At 38.6% G+C, this 25,150-nt stretch overlaps 1 protein-coding gene across 4 annotated transcripts in view; it reads right to left on the bottom strand.

Annotated features, from left to right (window-relative positions):
- The window catches only part of MTR (5-methyltetrahydrofolate-homocysteine methyltransferase), a 95,880-nt gene that overhangs the window by 47,222 nt on the left and 23,508 nt on the right, over nucleotides 1-25,150 (bottom strand). For 3 of the 4 annotated variants that reach the window (XM_063082704.1, XM_063082705.1, XM_063082703.1), the window contains exons 9-16: nucleotides 18,941-19,041; nucleotides 17,778-17,839; nucleotides 16,596-16,663; nucleotides 14,570-14,649; nucleotides 11,976-12,074; nucleotides 11,769-11,881; nucleotides 10,536-10,676; nucleotides 8,072-8,257 (exon numbers count right to left, since the gene is read on the bottom strand). In XM_063082704.1, coding sequence (XP_062938774.1) covers nucleotides 8,072-8,257; nucleotides 10,536-10,676; nucleotides 11,769-11,881; nucleotides 11,976-12,074; nucleotides 14,570-14,649; nucleotides 16,596-16,663; nucleotides 17,778-17,839; nucleotides 18,941-19,041 — 850 coding nt within the window. The remainder of the gene's footprint in view (nucleotides 1-8,071; nucleotides 8,258-10,535; nucleotides 10,677-11,768; nucleotides 11,882-11,975; nucleotides 12,075-14,569; nucleotides 14,650-16,595; nucleotides 16,664-17,777; nucleotides 17,840-18,940; nucleotides 19,042-25,150) is intronic. The other variant, XM_063082706.1, reaches the window with a different exon arrangement.

A 25,150-nucleotide genomic window follows, 5' to 3' on the forward strand; every position in this document is an offset into this window, starting at 1 on the left:
TATGTATCTGTCTCATAAACAAAGAATTTAAAATGTAATCCATCTTACAAGGAAAGGCCCAAGAGTAGAAATACTTAACCATGTAATCTTACCTAGGCAGTGGTGACCTATCTGCAGCCACTAAAATGGAGGCCCCTGAAATGCACAAATAGATGTCAGATTGTAGCAAAGCTCAGAGAAGGTCAGGGAAGAAAATATGAGAATCAACTCTGAGGCCTGGGTCAATTACATTCTGCAAGGTAAAAATCAAGGGAAGACTAAAAACTACTGATTTCAGTCTCCTAGAACTATTTATATTGCTACTGTCTATACCCTACTCGAAAATCCAAGATATTCAACTGAAAAACAGTACCAATTTATCTAAATTCAATACAGAGGCTGATTATAAAATAAAAATCTAAAAATCACTACCAAAGGTAAAATATTTACCAAAGAAAAAATAAGCCAATCACAACAAAAACAACAAACCAACATAAAATACCTAAGAATGATCATGAGATTTCCTATTTAAGGAAAACTACAAAACTCCACTGAATGAGTAACTGGAAAGACACTCCATGTTCCTCAATGACAAATGTGAACATTGGCAAGACACCAATTCATTATTTTCTAGGTTAGGATTAATTAAACTCCAATCAATATCCCAATGGGGATTAGTTTCTCCATAAATCTGAAATGTATTTTCAAATCATTCCAACACAGGAAAATTTGCTGTATAATGGATGCATTTATAGGATGACAGTGATCATTCTTTTATATAGTTTACAAATGTGCAAACAAAAAAGAAGTCTAATTTTACTGCTATTATGTGATAATTATACTTCTAAGAAACCTCACATTACCAAAAATTGTCACATGAAAATAATCACTTAGGTTAGAAAAGGAAAACTAAATATAGTCAGTAGTGATAAAATTATTTTCCCATAGAAATTTCAATAATTAAGGTGTTCTACATCTTCTTATTTAGAATTAAAAGTAACAGTTGATCAAAACTACTAACAACAACAAAAAACACAGAAATTCTTCCTTGTTGCCTTTCAATCCAGAAGTCTCCAGGTCAGTCCCCTGTGTCATATTTGGCTTTGACCTTGCAGTTTTGTTTGCAACATGGATCACAAACACACCAAAGACCCAAAGATAGCAGCCAGATACTGAAACAAAGCAGGCGTGGGTTCCTCTGCTCTGCTTAGTTGCAATAGTTGTTTTCCATTTAAGAGAGTTGCTTTCCGCTTATAACCAATGATAAAGCAAATTCTGGTTCTTAACTGTTACACCCAGTAGCATTATGAGAACTCAATCGATAGCAGACATGCCAAAATATCTGTACTGCTGGTTTCTGAACTTTGAACTTTGCAAGCATATGGATTTTTGCTTTGTTCTTTATCATTTCAATGCTTACAACAATTTGGGTATATATGCTGCTCCATAATCTGCATAATATTTAAATAACCTGGATAATATTCCAATAGCATGATGTAACCTAAGTTATCCATTTTTCTTCAGGTAGGCACTTGAATTATAACACTGGTATAAAATCTTTGCATATATCGTACTCTTATGCTACTTAATTCTTTTGTTGGGATCATTTCCCAGAATGAGATTATTAACTTAAAGGGGTATGAACAATTTTATGTCTCCTGACAGGTAATATATTGCCTTTCAAAAGGACTGTACAGTTTAGACTACACTCTACAACAAACGAGGCTTCTGTTTTATCACCACTGTGCCTGCACACACCTTGATCATTTCTAAGCTTACTTTAACTAATTTAGTAGAGATAAAACATTACCTTAATATTGCTGTAATCTCTATTCCTTTCATAACTAGCAAGTTGAAATTTTTCCTATATTTGCTTTTTATTTGTGCTCACATTCATATCTAAATTGGGAAAACTTGTTCTTAGAAGATCAAGCACTAAGCTGTGCCCACAAAGCACAGGAAAAACACAGGACTTGGAAACACGCATCAGTCTCCAAACTAGGCAGAGCAGGGCTAAAACTAGGTTCCACCACGTCCTAGACATATGACATTGGCTCACACTGTGAAATGGTGGCTGCTGTGAGGACTAATGAGACAACCTCTGCTGGTGGTTTTCAACCAAAGTGTATAGGAAAATCACCTCGAAGACTTTAAAATTACTGAAGCCAGGCCTCATCCCAGACCAAATGAGTCAGAAACTCAAGGGCTGGAGTCCAGGGGTGTGTATGTTTTTAAAAGGCTCAGCAGTGACTGCCTTTCCCTGTGAAAGTGCTTCTGCTTTACACTCATGGTTAGCAGCACAGATCTGTGAAGTACAAAGACACAGCATCCTCACCCAGAGCTGACCTTGCTTCCAACTTCACGGAGAAGACAGGAGCAATCACGGACTGTCCCCGGCTCACAGACCAGTGGGCCCACACTCTACTCTGCTTCTCTCCCACCCTGGGAGCAAACTTCCCAGCTTCTGATCTGAAGCCACCCCTCCACTCACGCACGGACTGCCACACTTCTCACTCACAAGGTCATGGGTCTAGCAAATGCCCCTTTTCTCTTCTGCACCAATTCTTCCCTTTCTCTACCAGATCACTCCCGTCGGCTTATAAAAACAGGCTGACACATCATCTACACACACACCCCCCATACCTTTTCTTAACCTCATACCACCCCCGGCCCTATTCCTCTGCCTCCCTTCATGGCAAAGCTCCTCAAACAAGCTGCCTCCACCTACTGCTTCCACTCTGCTCCTGTTCTCTCTTGCACCCACCCCAACAAAGCTTATCTCCTTGGAAACAGTACAGCAAGATCTCAAATGACCCCATTTCTAAATCCAACGGTAAATTCTTGGTCTCATCTTACTTGATCTATCCACAGCTCTTTAAATAGCTTATCACGCCCTTCTCTTTGAAACCTGTTCTTCATTTGGCTTCCAAATGAACGCTTTCTTCTGGCTCCCCTCCCACCAAACAAGCTGCTCCTTCCCAAGTCCTTCTGATGGCGTCTCCTCTTCTCCCCAGTAACTGAGTGCTGTGGCTCCAAGTCTCACTTAGTCACAGGGACACTTCTCTACAGCCATTCCTTCGGTGAGTTCGACCAGTCTCACTGTTTTCAATACCATCCACGTACAAATAATTCCCAAGTAAGGGAATCCTATTTCAAGCCAGACTCTGCCCATGAAATCCATACTCACTCATGCAATCACATTTCAACCAAAGTGAAGTATGTCCAAAACCAAAACCAGGAGTATTCTCCTCACCCCATCCTAAACCTACCTCTCACAGTCTTTCCTGTCTCAATAGCTCCATGCTTTCAGCTGCCCACGCCAAAAAACCCTGAAATTATCCCTGACTCCTCTTTCTTTCACAACTCATACCCCATATGAAGGCAAATCCCACTGAGTCTACATTAAAAATATACCTACAAACAGATGACTTTTAACAACCTCTACTGCTTCCACCCAGGCCCTAACCATCACCAACTCATCAGAATTACAGCAACAAACTCCAACAGCTCTGTTCTGTCCCTAACAGACCATTTTCTACAAAGAACCAGAGGGTTTTTAAAACAAAAGTCAGATCACGTTCGCTTCTCCGTTCAAAACCCTTCAGCAGCTTCCCAGGTCAGTCAAGGTAACACTGTCAACCAAGAGGGTCAACAGCAGAATACAAGGCCCTGTGTGACCTGACCTGCTCCCTTTCTAACCTCATGTCCTCCCGATCTCTCCCTCTCCCCACTGCTCCAGCTACCCTGGCCGCCCTGCTGGTCTTCAAATGGGACAAGCATGCTTCTACCTCAAGGTTCCCTCTGCCCGGAACACTCTTCCTCCATGTTCACATGGCTCCCTCCCTCACCTCTTTTCAGACTTCTGCAAACTGTCACATTATCCAAGAGGTCTTCCAAACTACCCTGCATAAAACAGCACCCCACCCCCATCCTGGTACTCCTTATCCCCCACCCTCTGCATTTCCCGCCACTGTATTCAACAGCACCCAACATACATACACATATTTGTTTATTACTTATATATACACATTTTTCATTTATTATCCCCTTTGTCCCTAAGAACATAAATAACTCAAGGACAGAGACTAGATTTTATTCTCTATCGCCTCAGAGCTTAGAGCAGGGCCTGGCACATACTAGGTGCTCAAGACATATTTGAAGATTTGCCTCATTAAAAAGTAACAGGTTGCTATATACACACATATATATATATATGTTTGTGTGTGTATATATACACATAAATATGTGTGTGTGTGTGTGTATATATATACACACACATATATTTTTTTTCTTTCTTTTAAGGAATATTTACATAACAAAAAAGAGCTTCCTGGAAGAAGTAGAAATAAACATCGATAGACGGTTTGGAGGATCAATGTAGATACAGATCTCTCACACAGAGCAGAGCAAAACACCAGAGTTGGAAAACAGGAGACAAATGATAAGAAAACTAAGCAACCTGTCCAAACATCCAATGTCTGAATAATACATGCACCAAAAGAGAGAATAAAACAATTCCAGGATACTTCCTACGACCGTGGCTGTGAGTTTCCTGACTGAGAGGAGCTCCTGAGGGCCAGCATAAAGGATGGCCCATCACCACAAGAGCTCAGAACACCATGGACATGGAAGATCCAAGAAGCGTCCAGAGAATGGAGAAATGAACTTCACACAAATAATCAAGAGTGGGAATAGCACTGAACTTCTTACCAGCACCAGTGGAAACCTGAAGACAATGGGGCAATGCTTCCAAAACATGGAACAATTTCAGGCTTGTTATCCTATGCCCATACAATTTTCAGTTAGGTGTAAAAGTAGAATCAGCCATTTTCAGACACATAAAGTTTCAAAACTATTTAGTGCCATGTTTTCTTTCCCAAGAAGCTACCAGAGGATGTGCTGCACAAAACGAGGGATTAACCAAGAAGGAGGAAGTCAGGAGATAGACAAGAGGAAGCCCAGAGGGAAGGTGAGGGGCGTCACACGGTGACAGGCTGGCCTTTCCAGGTCACGTCAAGAAGACTGTGAGGAAGAATTCCTCAAGAAATTACTAAACTTAGTAATGGACATGACTAGAGACAACTGTTCAGAGGGACATCAAAACATTAAATGTGCACGCCCTCTGGCTTGGCAAGCCCACTTCTGAAACTGACTGTAAGAAAGTCATTTTACGAGGGGAAATGGCTGCATGCATTAGGATATTCACCGGCCACTGTTCATGCTACTAAAAAATTAGAAACAATTACAATTTTGTTCAATAATAGATAGACTAAGTAAAACATATACTGGAATACAATGCAACCATAAAAGATCGAGTTATAGTCAACATTTACTAAGATGGGAAAATGTCAACTTCTGTCGAGTGTGGGGGGGAATTACAGAACGGCCAATATCTTGTTTGTAGAAAAATTTTCATTTGCTGGAACCTCTTCTGCTCTGTCCTCACATGACCATGTAGCTTTCTCCCTCATTTTACTCAGGTTTTCCAATGTCTCCTCTTCAAATGGGCCTTATGAGACCACCTTTTCTAAAATAGCCTACTCCTCCCTGACAGCCTTGCCCTGGATTCTTTTACCCAACCATTTAGTACGTGATGAGGGAAATCGGATCTCCCAGGCCTGAATCTCAGCACCACCACCTGGCTAGGTGTGTGACAACAGCAAGTCATGTAACGTTTCTGTGCTTTAATTTCCTCACATGACATACAAAAATAAGAAGAATATACACCCAAAGTTCACATGCTGGGAGGAAAACCTGATTTCATGCGTGTTGTGTTTTCTTGGTATACGTTCAACATATGTTAATGATCCAAATTATCTCCCTTTTGCACTCTTTTAGATTATTTGAATTTTTCTCATGATGAAAATGTATCTTTTGTACAAAAACAATAATGCTTTTCTTAAAAACGATTTTATTAAAAAAAAGAAAAGACAGAAAGGAAAGAAAAAGCACATACAATGCCACCACTTGTTAACTGTCAATATGTCCCCATTGGAGACCATCCTACCCCTCAGATGATAACTACCAAATTTTATTCTCTGCTTACACACACACACACACACACACACACACACACACACACACACACACACAAATACCTTTTTATTCGATCAAATTGGGACCATGTCACTATTTTTTACTTTTCAACGTATTGAGGGCATTATTTTAACTGCTGCACAGCATTCTACACTACATGCACCAAGATTTAAACATTCTCCTCGTACAGCAGCACCCCACCTTCAGGGCATATGCTCCAATACCCCCAGTGGATGCCTGAAACCTCAAATAGTACCAAACCCCGTATGCAATTATGTTTTTTCCTATACATACGTACCTATGATAAAGTTTAATTTATAAATTAGGCATAATAAGAAAGTACCAACAACTTTAAATAATAAAATAAAATAACGACTGGAACACATTTTCTGTTCATTCCTTCCACCTACAAATTTCATACCTTTTCCATCTTAACTAGTGTGCATTGTGGCCATAAATTTTACAATTTGAGTTGCAACAGCAAAATTAACATGAACATTTTTCCTTCTTCACAAATTCACAGAGAGAAGATTCGTTCTTACTGAGATCTTAGCAACGTCAGCATACAATTTTTTTTCTTTATCAAGCCAAGGACTCAACTTTTCACTTAAAGGAAGCACTTTACAGCTTCTCTTTGGCATACCCAAACTGTCACTACTCTTGCACTCTGGGACCTGTACCAAGTCAAATACGGGTCAGTTGAACACAAGCGCTGTGATACTACAACAGTGAGCTGATAACTTCGATGGCTACTAAGTGACTAACGGGCAGGCAGTGTGTACAGGGTGGATATGCTGGACAGAAGGATAACTCATGTCCCAGCAGGATTGAGCAGGATGGCATGAGATTTCATCACGCTGCTCAGAGCACTGTGCAATTTAAAATATATGAACTGTTTATTTCTAGAATTTTCTGTTTCATATTTTTGGACCATGGTTGACCAGGGGTAACTGAAACCATGGAAAGCAATTAAAGACCTTTATTAGGGAGGACTACTGTAACTGACATTCAGAGTGTCTTCAACTTTTCGCTACCACAATGCTACAATGAACATGAACACATACCCTTACATCCTCAACCTATTACGAGATTCCCAGGAGGGACTTAATCATAAGGAATGGCTTTTTTAATTGTTTTGGATTAAATATTAAATAGACATCAAAATATTTATAGAAGTTATGTAAGGTACAAAACATAACAATAATTACTTTATACCCACCACCCAGTTGAACTATCATATTTGATGCTACCCTTGTGCCCCACCCTAATTCCTGATTCCATGGCAGAGATATTAAGAGTTTTCATTTATCAATCTTTTAGTTTTTTTCTATTTGATAAAGGAAGCTAATCTCATTATTGCTTTATTTTTTATTTCTTTAATCACTGCAAAATTTAGTATCTTCTCATGGGCTTATTGGCTATTTGTAATTTGTATTTCTTTTTCTATAAATTGCTTGTTCATTTCCTTTGTCCAGTCTTCTGTTGGGTTGGTTGGGGCATTTTGCTTTCTGATTTACAGAAACTCTTTGCATATTAGAGATATTAACCTATTGCTATTGCTCACATTGTAAATATACCATGTCTTTCTCATACAAAGTTATACATTTATTTGTGGACAGCTCCATCAGTTTTCTTTCTGGCCTCTTGAGTTAGCATGATCTTCCACATCCCAAATTTAGACTATTATTTTCCTCTAACTTCTTTAAAATTTGTTTTTTATGTTTAGGTCTTTAATCAATGTTGACTTTATTTTAGTATATGGCGGGAAATGGGTTCTAACTTTATTTTCTTCCAAATGCACAGTCAGTTGTCCCAATAGCACTTACTGAATAATTTAACTTTTCTCCATTGTTGTAAAGATTTTATTATACATAGTTTTCATATATATGTGTACACATGTCTGTATATATGTATGTGTATGTGTTTTCATACACACACACACACACACACACACACACACACACACACACACACACTCACACACGGCTGTTTCAGACTTCATTCTCTCCCACTGCTATCTAAACACAACACAGCTAGGCCAAAAGAAATCACTCACCTGTCCTATTTCATCAAAAGCCATGATTACCACAGCAGCTCCAAACTTCTTAATCTTCCTGGCCTTCTCCAAGAAGTCGTCCTCTCCCTCCTTCAGACTAATGCTATTGACGATGCACTTGCCCTGGCAGCACTTCAGCCCAGCTTCAATCACAGCAAAATTGGAAGAGTCGATGCACAGGGGCACCTGAGGTCAAAAGGGCAAGAAAACCCGAGGCCATAAGTCACTGCAAATTCTCCTCCAAGACCTCCCCAATATTCCCTATTTCTTCTTCAGAGAAACAGTAAAGAAATAACAGCAGTGTGTCAGAAATAGGATTTTAATACATTTGTTTTTAAAGCCCAAAATACTTGGAGTAATCTCAGTCCTAGAAGAGACACCATGCATGGGCCAGCAATTTACAACTCAAAGATGACCACTAAACATCAGAATGGAATCAGTGAGGTCAGTCCATGGCCTCAGCACTAGCTACACCTTCAAGCGCCTAAACTCCAAGACGAACAATTCCAACAGGACTCAGACGTGCCTGATCGAATCAGGGATTCATGTTTAGCCTCATGCCCTTTGGGAATAGCCCTATAGCCAAGTTATTCAAATACAGTCTCCCCTTTAGAAAAACCAAGCTCCTGACTGGGGGGGAAAAAAGAGTTTTAATACTCAACAAATGCACATAACTAAAATAAAAGACAAAATTGAAATGTGCACATGTGAAGAGGTTCCTTTTTCATTCTCACCTCTGTTCCAGGAGAGATGAAAGGAAGGGCTTAAAGGAAGCCTTAGATCGGTACAAAGAAATGAAACGGGGCAGCTGATCTAGGCCCCACTATTTAATTAAGCTATTCAATAAATAATCAAGAGACCACCATGTTAGGCCCCACACAGGGTCAGCAGTAAGGCAGACAGGTCTCTGGCTTCACTGAGCTTAGAAAAACAAATGATTAAGCAGTAATGACATAGACTGCGGTAGATGCTAGAGCACAAGGGAAGCACAGATGCCTGGAAAGCATATTTCAGGGCACCAAACCCCGCCTATGAAACAGAAAGAGTCAACAGGGAGAATTCAGGGAAAGCTCCCCAGGCAGGAGCCAATCCAACTGAAGACTGGAGAACAAACAATCGGCAGCTTCCTAACCCCCATCTCCAAAGCAGAGCAAAAAAGGACAAGGACTTGCTTTTTCTTAGCACGCTAGCAATGCAAAGTTAGCTAGGAAAAGGGTCAGATGCAGTGGCGACACCAGGCCAATGCTTTAAAGCACTTAATGATAATTTTGTGTCCCAACCCTACTGGTAAAAAAGTGCACGTAAAACATTTTTATGTTCCACCCCAACTGGCCAAACTTTGGCCCCCAATATATTTTGGTAGTAGGTCAAAACCAGGAATGATAAAAAAATCACTGCAGCAATCAGAACACTAAGCAATAATCTCCTAAGTAACAAGAGGTCGTTCAGAGCTGACAAGGTATTTTCATCTTTACAATCCAAAAATCAGACAAAGCAGGTACAATTATCCCATTTTAGAGACGAGGAAGGAAACGAGAGTCAACAGATCATCGACTTGCCTGAGACTCTAAGGTGAGTCTAGCCTCTTCCCACTACTTAGTGATAAATGACTGGATCCAGCTCAGACTCTGACTTTGAACGAGTCATTTAGTTTCTCTGCACCTTAAATTCTAAAAACTATTTAATCCCAGAGAAGTAATGAGGTTTTTTAATAAAGAGATTAAAGATGTAAATGAAAGATGGGCGAATGTGAATTCAGTGCTTACCACAAGACCTCCAACTTAAGCATTTGCTGATGCCTAAGAAAGAACTGACAGCCCAGCCTGAAAATGCTACTCCTAAAGCACTGGGAAGTTTCTTTGGAAAAAGAACTTCAAAAATCACTTCTTATCACCAATTTAATGGCAGAGAAATGAGGCGAGATTTTTAAGCTTTTTGAACCCACCTACAATTTTTTAAAAGACTGACACAAAAATTAACTTTTACCTTTTAAATGTAAAAGCTCACATAACACCTTGACTTAATCTTGTTTATATTTTTGTAATAATCTGATAATCCTAAAAAGGACTCTTGTTCCTGCGGTAAGAAGAGTTAACTGAGTTCCTTGGTAGGAATGGAACCAATCATTTGGCAGAAACATGTCAGCAAGTCCTTCAGAGTGTGAAAAGCGGGTTCTCAGTCTGTCTAAACATCTAAGGAAATGCAATTAATTCTCATGACCAATCCCAGAAACTTTGGAAAGAGCCAAGCTAAAATCACAATTCTCTACTAAATCTGGTTTATATAGTATCCAGAAGGTTTCCATGAATTGAGAAAACCGACAATCAGAAACCATCATGCTTTCAGTGTAGGAAAAGAGAAAACCAGCTCATGATTTGACAGATGAATGTGACAAATGGCAGAGTTAAATGAGAGACAGAAGGAGACAAGTAAATTCCCCTGATGAATATAAACGTTGCACAACCTTGGCGATGTCAGGCTCGGAAGCAATTAAGTTGCAAAACCTGGTCATTGCACTCGGCCCATCTAGCATGCCATCGTCCATGTTGATATCCAGCACCTGGGCACCCATTTCCACCTGCATTTTGGCAATGCTCAGGGCTGCCTGAGGGAAGAATGTGAGAGGAAGCAGCGTTAGGAGACGGTGACTTGAGAGAAGCTAACAAAAGTAAGCCCTCACCATACCCTAGCCAGGCTCCCTGACTCTATATATAACAAAAATCACCCTGTGGAACTTCTGAGCTGGGGAGGATCATGACGGGAACATATGGCAACAATGAACAGTAGGAAAACAAAGGGAAGAGGACCAACAGCACAACTGGTCAGGAACCAGGTCACCAGGTAACCAGGCCCTGTAACATGCCAGCTGCAGGACTAAGAAGGAAGACACACTTCCAAGGTGCCATAAAGTAATAATTAACAGGTCCATAAAGGGTGATAAATGGGACTTCTCCTTGTGATGAAAATTAATTCTGCTTTGATACAGGTTTCTGGAACATCTATTACCTAAAGGTTGCAAAACCTTCAAGTGAGAAAAGACGGATGATATAATTAATCATCATCAAAGCCCAAACCAAATTTCTCCATTTTTTAGTTCATATTTGCATAAGAAAAAGAAAATCTATCCAGATGTCTTGGGTAGGCTATGTGGATTAAATTTTGCTTATCCACAAAGGGACCAAGCTTAAAAACACCATGGCTAAAACTACCACATAAACTTACAAAGCAAGGGCCTATTTCTTTCATTCATTTGGTTGTTTATTTTCATCTACTTAGCTAACAGGATCAGTAATACCCTCAGCAGCCAGCTTTTCATGCAGTATAAGGAACTGAACAGGAATTTTTTTGGCTTTCCCTTTCCCTAAAGGGATTTGTTAGAAGCCAAAATGAAGAACATTCTCAAAGTTTTAAACTTGTTTTACAATTAATATAAATAGCTAGAACCTGGATCCCTCCCATCTCATCCCACTTCATACTCCAAATACAGTACTTTTTGACAAATATTGACAAGAGCAGCTTAGATTTTCTGAAGTCTCATCCTCCCACCAGCCCGGCCTGCTGTGAACACATAGCATGTCTTCTCATACTTCCTAGCAGCTCTGCAAACAACACTACCAAAGGCAGAAAGCTCTTTCATTTCCATTCTATCTATCCAAAGCCACGGCAGATGGCTCAGGGGTCGTCTTAAGATGCTCACTTCATAGTTTCCTGCCATGATGAGTTTAGCAAACTTCCTTGATCCTGCAACGTTACAGCGCTCTCCAATGTTAACAAAGTTGGTGTACGGTCCAATCCTGAAGGGCTCTAGACCTTAAAAGGAGAAGCATTTTGAAAAATGTCTGAAAATATATAGAGATGACATAAGAGAGACAGATACAAATATATTCAATAAGAAAGAAGTTACTGTGCCACAGCCCATCTGGGTAGACAGGAGATCCAATGTGGAAACAGTACCACAGCTTCTCCTTCTTCGAGGGAGATTCAAACGCAACACAGGCTTCAGCTATAGGTACAACCAAGAACTCTCAAAAGAAGAACTATTTCAGGGTTTCATGCTGCAAATATCCCTGAAGGGCCAAATCATACCATCTCTGAGAAAGAAGGAAAAATGATCATTATCTCCGTATATAACCAAAAGTCTGGCAAAAGCCATGAAGAAAGTCAGAATCAAAAGAGGATTTTGTTCCACAGCTGTCCGCTTAGACATCAGCTTGAAGTCAGATGGAACAAACTTCCTTAATCCCACCGAAAGCGTGTTTAGTGCTTTTCTTCATGTCTTTGATGCAGAGGCAAAGACCCATAACCAGCAAGGCTGAACGGGTCATGAGGCAGAGACATGGGAGACAGGAGTCACTGTGGCACATCCACCACTGATGAGCTGACTCGAGGCAAATCACCACGCTTGTGGCACCTGTTGCCTTATCACCCCTGACACAAGCCAATTTAGGAGCAAATATCAGACAATACACGTGGACATGTTACACTGAAGTAAAAGCAACATACAGTGTCAAGTATCACTAAGAAAAGGCTCTGGACTGTTTTTGTTATACTCATTATATTTAAAGTGTCAGGAGACGCCATCTCCATGGGTGGTTACAGGCAGGCCCCGGGGACAGACAGTCTAGGGTTCAAATCACACCTGATGAACAATCAGGCAGCTTCCCACGCAGCCTCTGAGTTTATGAAATAGTCAAGTATCTGCCTCATAATGTTATTGTAAAAATGAAACTGGGTAACACTGATAAGCACAAAATTAGCAGCAATAATCATAACTGTCATTAATAAAAGAAAATGGCTGAGTCCCTTGCCAAAGCATTGGCTGAACAAGAAACAAGATATGAGGAAGAAGAAAATAAAGAATATAAGCTGGGTAATTATAAAACTATTCCAGGCTATTTGTCCACTGACTGAGAAAACTATCATTTTCCAGTTTCAACTTACAATTTCCCTTCCTGCTGGTAATGATCCTCATGGCTCCAGCATTCCATGCTAGTCTCAGGTTTCCCTGATTTTCAGTGTGACCCTGAGGTTCACAGGACAGGCAAACAGGGATGCCAACAATTAAATGCTCAAGAGTTCTCGTGTGACCTCCTTAAAAGCATTTCACACAAAGCGCTTGATTTGTGTCTGATAAAAAACCACATTTCTCCCAAGTTTGCAATTTATAAGAGAACAATTTTCAAAAGCATGTTTGATGTCACTCTTTTAAAATCTGATTGCAGGTGATTGTTAAAGCAATTTAGAAATAGTGCATGAAATTCAAATTGGAGAAAAAGGATTCTTTTATTCTTATACATAAATTCTTTTTAAAAAATCATATGTAAACGGCTCTCGTTTCAATTTTTGCAAAGGTTGAGTATTTTCATTGTTAGTGCTTGGCTGAAGTAATGCACACAGCCTTAAGCTCTAGGGATGAAATAAACAAAATTTCCTGCCACACCTCTCTCGACAAAAGCCACTTTTTTGCTGGGGAGGATTGGAGGGAGAAAAATCATAAATCATAAATCCCACATCTTCTAATCTCATCCTTTGCCTTCTGGAATTAACAAGAAAAAAAGGCTAGCCAGAACATAGTGGATATGTTTATTAATCCAACTTCATACTCACTTATTGGGATCAATTCGATGCAGTACGTTCTGAGTGAGAAAAGTCAGTATTACTTTTGCTGTCGCTTAAATTTTATTTCACTTTTCTTAGGACAACATAAGAAATAAAAATATTTCAACTTACAGAGAGGTTAAATTCAAGGCTATCAGAGAACATAATTCCGCATGTGTTATCTGGAAGTTCTCTAAAAACCATGGTTTTTGTTTGTGTTTTTGCTTAAAGTTACCATCTAATACTTCATGAAACTATTAAGGCAAAAATATGAAATGTAAAGTTATTTCTAACAGTTGGCATGCTGGTCTATTTTACTAATGTTCTTTCCGTGAACATCAGAATTCATGCTGAAGAAGTGAGCCTGCCTACCTCAGAGGACTGTTGAAAACCAAACAGAAAATACATAGCACAGTTCCTTGTAAAATCCTGAACACACAGAAGATGCAAGGTTACAACAACAATACTTGTTAAACCAAAGAAATTTTCTAGGAGGATGCTACTGCCATTACCAAATATTGGGCCTTGGTAATGTGGAAATTTCAATTACTAGTACTAACCTGACGACTAAGATTTTTAGGCTATGGCCAAAAGTATGTTTCAAAATAGTGCACAGGAGAGACAGTCCACAGAATTCTCATCCTAACCAAGGATACTATCTGGGCTAATCACCTGGGATTTCATTCATTTTTACCCTGAAGTTGATGTCTTCTGTCCCTACCCCTAGAAAAACAAGGCACTCTTCACTAGAATTTATTTAAGTCCCCCAAAAATTGGACTCTTCCTTGACCTAACAAACAAGTTGCTTGGCACAAACATCACCACCACTGAGGATACACATACTAAATAAGTGCTACAAATGGTTTGTGAAATCATAACCACCACATCTTCGTGACTTACCAGATAGTGACATATGTCCTTCAAAAACAGTGGCAGGTGGAACTCTAGGCTTACAATTTTTCACAGCTTCAGCAATTTCCCTGAGTTGAAAAAGAGAACACTATATCCATTAATTCAGAATAAAGTTAATTAAACTAATTTCCAACAATGAAATTAAGTCTATTTAACATAACTGTGCACATAATGATATACCTACTCACAAATGTGCAGCAACAATTATGCCTTTTAGTTTTCTCAGTAATGCAGAAAATTAATCTATAAACTTTTAACTTTTATGCGCCTGCACAGTCAGCTGTGCACGGCTATGCTGTTTCCGCTCTCAGAGACATGAACCTGGAGCTGCGTGAAGGTCTACGGACAGCAAACTTCCCCCTTCACCAAACTCAGAGATGTCCTCTACTCTAATCCACACACAAAACATGTCCTTGCTTCTTACTCAATACTTTAACAGAAAAAGGGCTTCCACTCTGAGAAGGAAAGGCAGACAGGAGCAGAGGGGCTAGGAGTGGAGAGCACTGGGTCCTGCGGCTCTGTGTTTGCTACAGCACACACACGGCAGGGAGGGCACATAGCAGTAAAGCACCACAACTCCAAAGCAATTACTCCTAAAAAGTCTGTTTAGTCATTCACACTCTCTTTAACCTTATCAGCTTTAATGAATCGTGTTCTTGATCAACCAGGAAAAATCTAGCTATTCCACTAAATTTATCAGGACCAGTAAGAACTGCTCACTCTACAGCACCCCAAATTAGTATGTGGATGCCTAAGTAAAAGCAGCAAATACACAGACAGCCAGCTAGCTACAGACAGTTACAGATACACAAAAACACACGTGCACAGGAGTATTTTTAAAAACTCATCTTTTTAATGAGGAAATAACCTTAAAAACAAAAAGATAGCCCATGATCCAAAGATAAGCTATAGTCAACTATAGATAGCTTTCAGATATTGCTTAAAAGATGTTTAAAAATTGCATTTATTAAGAATCTATCAGAGAAGTCAACAAAAGCAGTGAACTACTAGGGAATTTAGTAAAGTGAACACGTTACGTGCATGAAAACAAACTTGGAACCAGTGAGATGACTGGCTCAAAAGATGATCACAAGTCAATCCTGAGGAAAAAAACCAAATATCAACAGTCCTAAACTATGTTTTATTTCACTCAATTCCAATCTTCTTATAAGCCACAGACTGGTAAGGAATTAAACGCATACACTGCTATGCTCCTGTTTCATTACCTTCCTTCACACACTCACTTGAAAATGTAAATTAAGCAAGGACTGTGCATGGGGCAAGGTGAAGACATTTCTGTTGACCTCAAGACCCTGTAGTCTTACTGTTTTTTCCTTCTATGAGTAAATCCAATGGAGGCATGTATTTGTCCACAGAAATATGAGCTGTCCTTCCTTGAGCATGTGAATATTATTCAGGCATTTAAGGGTAGAATATTATATCTGGGATTTGCTTTACAATATTCCGGGGAAATAAAGGTGGGGGATCGATAAAATAAGAATGGTTAAACATTAAAAATTATGGCAACTATGTGGCACGTGGAGGTTTACTTTATTATTTCTCTACTTTTATTTTGAAATTTTTCATAATATAAAGGTATATTAGTTTGCTAGAACTGCCATTACAAAATACCACAGACTGGGTGGCTTAAACAACAGAAATTTGTTGTCTCACAACAAATTCTGGAGACCAGAAGTCTGAGATCAAGGTGTCAGCATGGCTGTTTCTTCTAAGGTCTCTCCCTGTGGCTTGCAGATAGCTGTCTTCTCCCTGTGTCTTTACATGGTCTTGCCTCTGTGTGTGCATCTGTGTCCTTTTTTTGGAAGGATACCAGACACATTGAATCAAGGTCTACTCATATGACCTCATTTACTTTAATTACCTCTTTAAAGGCACAATCTCCAAATGCAATCACATTTTGAGATACTGGGGGTTAGGACATCAACATTTGAATTTTGGGGGGCATACAATTCAGCCCGTACCAAAAGGTAAAATATTTAAAGGGGATTATTACCTGATATGATCTGGTGTTGAACCACAGCATCCACCGACTATATTGACCAAGCCATCCATAGCAAACTCCTGTGTTTAGGAAAAGACAAAGATGCAGCAAGTTCATATGAATTCTAAACTCACCACCACCAATTAACCATAAAAGCCATCTACATTTCCTGAATGACTAGGATTACACTAAAATGAGAGCTAAACATACCCAACTCCAGATATAAAGATTTCACATGCCCAACACATAAGGATAAAAGTGGAAAAGAGGTCAGATACTATGAAATCCCTTATACCATTTAAATAGTAGAGGGAGACTTATTTGTCTGTCTATTGATATTAAAGATTTTTTTTTACCCATATGCTGATCTGAATGAATGCGAGCTAGATAATACATTTTCAAATAACACATAAAATGAATATAACTTTTTACATTTAAATTAATAAAAAATTTTTTAAATAAAAAATTCAGTTTCTCTGTCACACTAGCCACATGTCAAGGGCTCCAACAACCACATGTGGTGGTGGCTACATATTGGACAGCATGGGTCTAGAGTTTAACCACAGGCTAGTGAGTGAAGGACATGGTAATTCAGAGAGGAAGTCAAGGAACTGACAAGTCAAAGGATTGGAAAGATAAACCACATAAGATACTGAAATCATAAGGATTAAGTCAGAAATAGTTTAGAAGAGAATGTCAGTAGGCCCAGAGCTAAAAATCAAGGATGAAGGAAAAAAATCGACTAACCCTGGGGTTAGCAGATGAGTGTAATGAGGAGCAGTTGTGGGTGGTGTGGTCTCATGACCAAGAAATTAAAAAAGATGGCATAGAGATAACGATGGAGGTGCTGTTGGGGCTGGGCTGGAGGACATCTATTCCACCCAGCAGTATGAGGAGTGTGAGGGGAGAAAGTCACCACTTGAGAAGGTTGTAGAGGAAGCAACATCTCAGAGCAGAGAGCCAAGCATCAATTAGTTTGGGGTGAACCTCACTGGGAATTTTCCACCAGTCACCAGTACCAGCTGGGGAAAAGGATGCTAACAGATAGCCCTTCCCCATGCCTCCACCACGCAGCTAAACTTTATTACATATATACTGGGATTTCGGTGGGTGGAAATTCTGCTTCTGAATATTCTAACTCTAAAATTCTATGTCTTAATCTCTTAAAAACCCAAGTGAAAGCGGATGCCTGACCTTCAGGTGCATGGCCATCATGGCAGGTGTTTCATCATAGTCACCAAAGGTGTTGGGGAGACCTGAGAAAGAATATTTCGACCATTATTCGAAACCACCACAACAAATATGCATCATATTTCTAATGGCTTTAGCTTAAAAGTAATAAAATTTTGTATTTATAATTAAATGGTAATTACTTACAAAAACAAATAAGACATAATATTTACATAGTAAACACAGAGATACCACACGAAAAAAAAATCACAGATGAAAATTAACAGTCACTATTTCTTTTTCATTTGAAAGAAGATTCACTGCTACATGGGACAGAATTCCCCCACCCCATAATGGAAATTCATTCTTGTTACCTAGATGTTTGAGGGGGGGTGGGGGAAGTACTACATATCCTCTAAACTAATGAGCAACTGACATGCAATTAAAAAGAAACAAAAACAAGCATTCTCCTTTCAAATAAATTTTCCCAAGTAAGACTTTAGCCTCTAACTATACAGTTTACCATTTTCTTTTATTATCCCTTTCCACGACTATCTTATTCCTGGTGGGAAATAAAATTTACTGTGCATCAAAAAGTATACATTTGGAGAAAGAAGGCTGGAAAATGGGTTTTAGTTCTATGTAGCTAAGCAGTGCTCAGAAACATTCATTGGGAAATCTGGTTAACCCAGAACAGATTACCAATATTTAATTGGAGGATTTGAGAATTACCTACAAATATCTTTGGAATTTTTACATAGAGTAAACTAGAAGTCCTAGATTTTAGAGAGAAAAAAGGTAACAACACACAAGATTCTTCTTCTGCTCTTCTGGTAATAGCAGGGAACAGAGAAAAGGACTCCCTCTCCACTTTGCACCCATCTCTGGCCACACCCACATGGCAAGCACTGTCACCAAAGGAAAGGCTCTGGTCAGTTATGTGACCAAGCCCACTCCCTTAAATTAGGCCCTATTCTGAAGCTTCAGGCTAAGCCAAACTGTTCCTTCAGGTCTAAAGTGAATACTGGTCTAGACCCAAACACTCTTCATTTGAAAATTTCCTGTTGGCTGTCAACTATATAGCAAGACCAATAAAACAAACCATTTCAATTAAGATCTGTTACCCCATTTACTCCATGTCTTGTGTATATGTATCTCCCCATCTGCAACCCCCTTGAAACACACACCTGCATTGGGATAACAGAGAACATAGGCTGTTGTACATTTTCCAATTGTTTCAATAAAAGGTCTCATTTCAGCTGCGCCCAGAGCACAATTTAATCCAATGCTGGAAAAACAGAAAGAAGATATAGAAGCATCATCTCTCATTCAAAATATTTATGCATATAAAAGTTATGATAAATAGAGGAATATATCTAAACCCAAGCAGATAGCAAATCTCCTAATTCAAATCACCTTTATTCAACTATAGTCAAAGTCATCTCCCTGAGGTCACTCGTGACACTGAATATTCTCATCATGTCTCTAATTTCAGATAATCTTACAGCTAAAGGACCCTGCCTGCGGATGTGACTCCTTAAATTCATTCACAGATTGGCTAATGGTGCATTGTGGGACAGAAATGCCAGCAAACTACCACTGCTAATAAAGATCTGATCTGAAAGCAATATTTAAGGAAAGGGGGAAAGGGAAATCTTGGAAGTAGAAGGAATGTGAAATGGTAGAAAGAGAAGCCACCCTGTAAGTCCAGAAGACCAGGACTTAGTCCCTGCTCCATAAGTAGCGTCCCTACTACCCTACAGTGGGGGCCCCTGAGGTCTTCCAGAATCTGGGAATCAACTATGAAGCTACTAGACTATGTGACCTTTTATGTTTTCATGTGCTACTTTTTTTCTTTTAGTATGATTCCTAAGTGTAATGTGGTATCCTAGATTGGATCCTGGAATAGAAAAAGACATTAGTGGAAAAACTCTTAAAATCTGAATGAAGCCTGAAGTTCAGTTAATAGTAATGTATTCTAAGTTTTGATAAGAGTATCACCTGTAAGATGCTAACACTAAGGAAAACTAGAAGAAGAGTATACAGGAATTCTCTGTATTATCTTTGCAATTTTTCTGTAAATCTGAAGTTATTCCAAAATAAAAGTTTATTTAACAAACAAACATCCAACACCCACTCATGATAAAACTCACAGCAAACTAGGAAAAGAGGGGAATTTGCTCAAATTGATAAGGAACATCTACAAAATCCCTCGAGCTGAAATACTTAATGATGTGAAACTGCTGCTTTCCCTCTAAGATCAGGAACAAGGCAAGGACGTTCACTCTCATCTCCTATCCAACATTGTACTAAAAGTCCTAGCTAATGCAATAATACAAAATGGAAAACAAAAGATATACAAATTGGAAAGGAAGAAATAAAACTGTCTTTGTTCACAGGTGATATGACTATCTACATAGAAAATCCCAGAGTCACTAAAAACTCCCAGGACTAATAAGGAATTATACACAAAGTTTGCAAAATACAAGATAAATATACAAAATTCAATTTTTTATCTATAAATTAGCAATGAGCAACTAAAATTTAAAACAAAAAACACAAAACTATTACATCAGCACCAAAACAAATGAAATACATGGGTATAAATGTGACAAAATACATACAAGAGTTATTTGAGGAAAATTACAAAACTGATGAAAGAAATCAAAGCAGATCTAAGTAAATGTGAGATATTCCATTGTTTATGAACAGGAAGACTCAATATTATTGAGATGTCAATTCTCTCAACTTGTCTATATTCAACAGAGTCAAAATCAAAGTCCCAGCAAGTTATTTTGCGGATATCCAGAAACAGATTCTAAGGTTTATATGGAGACGAAAGACCCAGAATAGGCAACACAACACTGGAGGAGAACAAAGTTGGAGACACACACTACCTGACTTCAAGACTTAACAATAAAGCTACAGTAACCACAGCAGTGCAGTGCTGGTGAAAGAAGAAACAAATAGATTAATGGAACAGAATAGATAGTCCAGAAAGAGACCCACACAAGTGCAGTCAACTGATTTTTTGACAAATGAGCAAAGGCAACCCAAAAGAGAAGGGAGAGTCTTTTCAACAAATGGTGCTGAAACAACTGGGCATCCATGTTTGAAAAAATTAATCTAGACACAGATGTTACACCTTTCACAACAATTAACTCAAAACGGATCAGAGAGACCTAAGTACAAATCTCAAAAATGTTAAAATTCTGAAGATAACATCAGAGAAAATCTGGGTGACCGTGGGTTTTGCAATAAGTTTTTAGGTAAAACACCAAAGGCAGAATCCATTAAAGAAAAAACTGATTAGCTGCACTTCACTAAAATGACAAACTGTTCAACAAAAGACATTGTAAAGAGCAAGAGAAGACAAACCACAGGCTAGGAGAAAATATTTGCAAAACGCTTACCTGATAAAGAACTTGTATGCAAAATACACAAAGAATTCTTAAAACTCAACAAGTAGAAAACAAATAACCCAATTTTTAAAATGGGCTAAAGATCCAAACAGACACCTCACCAAAGATACGCTGATAGCAAATAAGCATATGAAAAGATGCTCAACAACGTATGTCTTTAGGGAACTGCAAATAAAAACAAGATACCACTATAATCCAAAACCTAGAACCTTGTTCACTGCTGATGGGAATTTAAAATGGCACAGCTGCTCTGCAGGACAGTTTGGCAGCTTCTTACAAAATATATACACTCTTACCGTATGATCCAGCCATCAAGCTCCTGGTTACCTACACAAATGAGCTGAAAACTTATGTCCACACAAAACCCTGCACATGAATGTTCACAGCAGTTTAATTCATAATTGCTAAAATGCAGAAGCAACCAAGATATCCTTCAATATGTAAAAGTATAAAAAAAACTGTGGTACATCTATACAGTGGAATATTATTCTTAGCTAAAAAACTATTGAGCCTGCAAAGACATGGATGAAACTTAAACGCATATCACTACGTGAAAGAAACCAATTTGAAAAAGTTATTTATTATTATATGATTCCAACTATTTTCCATTCTGGAAAAGGCAAAATTATAGAGACAGTACAAAGATTAGTTGCCAGCAGGTAGGAAAAAAGGATGAACAGGTAAAGCACTAAAGATTTTTAGGGCAGTGAAACTATTCCATATGATACTGTAATGGTAGATACACGTCATTATAAGGTTCTCAAAACCCATCGAATGTACAATACCATGCCTAAATCCTAATCGTAACTTTGGACTTCAGATAATAATGGCTGATACTGGTTCATATCGGCAGAGGTACCACACCAATGTGAGATGCTAATAACAGGTGAAATGCGGGTGGGAGGTATGTACATGACAACTCTGCACTTTCTGCTCAACTTTTTCTAAAAACCTGAAACTGATCGAAAACAAACAAATATGATTCTACAATCTCTGGTGTCTAAAAAAAATCACATCTCAGTCCAATGCATGGCTAATTTACAACTAACCTTTGAACAGACCTATGCAGTTTCGCTATTTTACCTGTTCCACTTGGAACACCCTCTCAATTTAACTTTTTCTTTTATCTTATGCTACTGTCATCTGGACTCAGCACCAGGTAAAAAAACAAAAAAAATTTTGTTTAAGCATCACGTTATCATTAATTAGAAAGAATCCTAGACTTTTTACCAAACTTAACTCCAATCTTAACTTGTCTTTTTGATAGTTAGGTGACTTCAGTTCCTCATCTGTTGAATGAAGAAAATAATGACCAATCGGTTCTCAGGGTCATGGTAAAGTTCAAATTAAATAGCATATACATAAAAATTTATATAAGCTATACAGTTTTCATATTGCTATTACCTCATTCTGATACAACCATCCTTCCTTTCTTTGCTTAGAAAACTCTGACTCATGTTTTTAAAACATCAAACATCACCTTCTCTACAAAGCCATCTCTGAATCCCACAAGGACTCTATTACTCCTATGTATTGCCAGATTTTTATTTTTGTAACTTTGAATAGCACTTTATATTCTACATTTTAATTTACTGATGTCTTTCTCCCAGTGTGGATTGTTTCATATATACCTGTATTCCAGGGTATACAGCAGAATTTCAGTAAATGTTTGATGAATTAATAATATAATGGTTCTGTCCCACTGGTCTTTCTTAACACATGTGCAGTATGTGATCACCACAGATCAGTAAGCAACAATTTCCCACATATCACCTTTTCACATGCTGTTTGCTGCCTTCTACCTGCCCCTTCAGTTTGTAAGACATATAACAAAATGCTGACCAAATACATTCTTCCTATGAGTAGGCTGCAGATGGATGTTAAAGACATAGAAAAGATTGTAGGAAGACAAAAAAAAAAAAAAAAAATTAGCCACTGAGTGAATCAAAAGTCAGAATTAACTGCATGTTTGTTAAAGGAATAAAAACATAAGTTATTTAGAACCTCAATAAAAGCTCGTACTTGCGTTCCTGCAGGGAAGTGGTGGCAGAAAGAACATCTTCTAAAATCGCATGAGAACTGCCAGGCAAGTGAAGGCTGAGATGACACTCAGGACAACACAGATGCTTCCTCTAACATCGAGGGGCTCTAACCAGGTATAAAACTAAGACTTAGCAAAGAAGGTAAGGAAGATGAAAAGAGTGAAGGGAAAAATGCTGAAAATGTTGGAAGAAAGGCAAAAATTTTTTAAAAAAATAAACTAGATAAAGTTTGTCTTCAGAAACCTCTACACTTTCCTATTTTCAGTTTTTCTGTTAAACATTTACTGGACCCCTACTATGTGCTAGGGATTCCATTAAACACTAGAGAAACAAAGTTGAAGAGACCAAAACCTTAAAAGCTATTAAGGAAACAATCACACCCCAGTTCAACACAGTTATCAGACCCAATCAATCATGTATCAATGCATCCCAAATTTAAAGCAGCTTTTAAGAAATCACACCACAACATTAAATTAATTGTAGGATACACACTGAAATTAGAAACATTAAAATGTGAATTTAAAAAATCACATTAATTGATAAAATGTGGTATATAACACAGTGGCTAAGAGCATGCTCCTGTCCCTAGACCGCCTATGTACTTGACCGTGGGCAAGTTACAACCTGAGTCTCAGTTTCCTTCTCATTAAAATTAGGATGTTAATACTAGTACCTACCTCAAGGTGTTGTTACTAAAATACAAGAAAGAACTCCAATAAATCACCTAAATCAGAGCCTGGCATACAGCGAACTTTCAATAAATGTCTATTATTCTTATTTTTATTCCAAAGGCTATAATAAAAGTAAACAGAGCGCTCTGAGAAGAACATCTCCCTGGGCTGGTGACAGGGGGAAGGTTCTCTGGAGGGAAGATTCTTGAGATGAGTCTTAAAAGCTAAGGAGTCAACAGAATGATGGGGAGAGGGAGCAGGCATATTTTCCAGGTAAAATAGTAAAAAAAAAACAACCAAAAACCAGTATATGCTCTTGGATACTCTTCCATTTCACTTATGGTATGTGCTGTAGATTGAATGTCCCCCCAAACTCACTGAATCTTAAACCCACTGTTAACTGTTGAGGGTGGGAAATCCTATTATGGTCATTGAAATGTGGGGCCTTGAAGAAGTGATTGGATTGTGAGGACTGCACCCTCAGAATGGATTGACCCATTCTTGGAATAATGGGATGGTTCTGGTGGCTTTAAAAGCACAGTGAATGAGGAGTCAGCTCGCTCACTCTCTCTCTGCTCTGCCATTCTGCCACATGAGACCCCTGTGTTACTGTCACTACCAACAAGGCTCTCACTAGATGTGTTCCATGGACTTTTGACTTCCAGCCTCTGAAACTATAAGCAATAAATTCCGTTTTCTTTATAAATTGCCCAGTTCCAGGCACTTTGTTATAAGCAACAAAAACAGACTAATACAGTATACAATTTAAAACATTTTGATATGAAAAATAAAACTAGGAAAATATTTTAAAATAGACTGTAAAAGCCATGTTAATTATAAAGATAAAAACCTGAACTTTAAATTCCACCATTCCAAACCAGACTGCTTCTGGTTGCTTCATAAATAGGGAGAGGCACTGCCCTAAAATTTCCAAAGTTTTGCCCTAAAAATGTAAGTGATTGATAATAGCTTTAAAGAGTTACCCAGCCAACCACGGTCTTAACTACAAAGGAGCTGCCTACCAAGAGGCAACCACTTGGCTGGCCCAAGAGATATGAGAACTCTCCCAGTCCTCCAAATGGACCATTTAGGCAGTGGTCTTCCGAAGGACTTAGGGAAAGTCTGCAAGTGCTTGAAGGAAAGCCAGCATGTCATGGAACTGGTACAGAGGAAACTGATTGAAGCAATCCCCTCCCTGGTCACATTTTGTAGCCATCAGAAAGGACGCCCCCAAAAAGGAAGGAAGTCAAGGACAGATGGAT

The sequence above is a fragment of the Cynocephalus volans genome, chromosome 18, assembly GCF_027409185.1.
Source record: "Cynocephalus volans isolate mCynVol1 chromosome 18, mCynVol1.pri, whole genome shotgun sequence".
Taxonomy (NCBI): domain Eukaryota; kingdom Metazoa; phylum Chordata; class Mammalia; order Dermoptera; family Cynocephalidae; genus Cynocephalus; species Cynocephalus volans.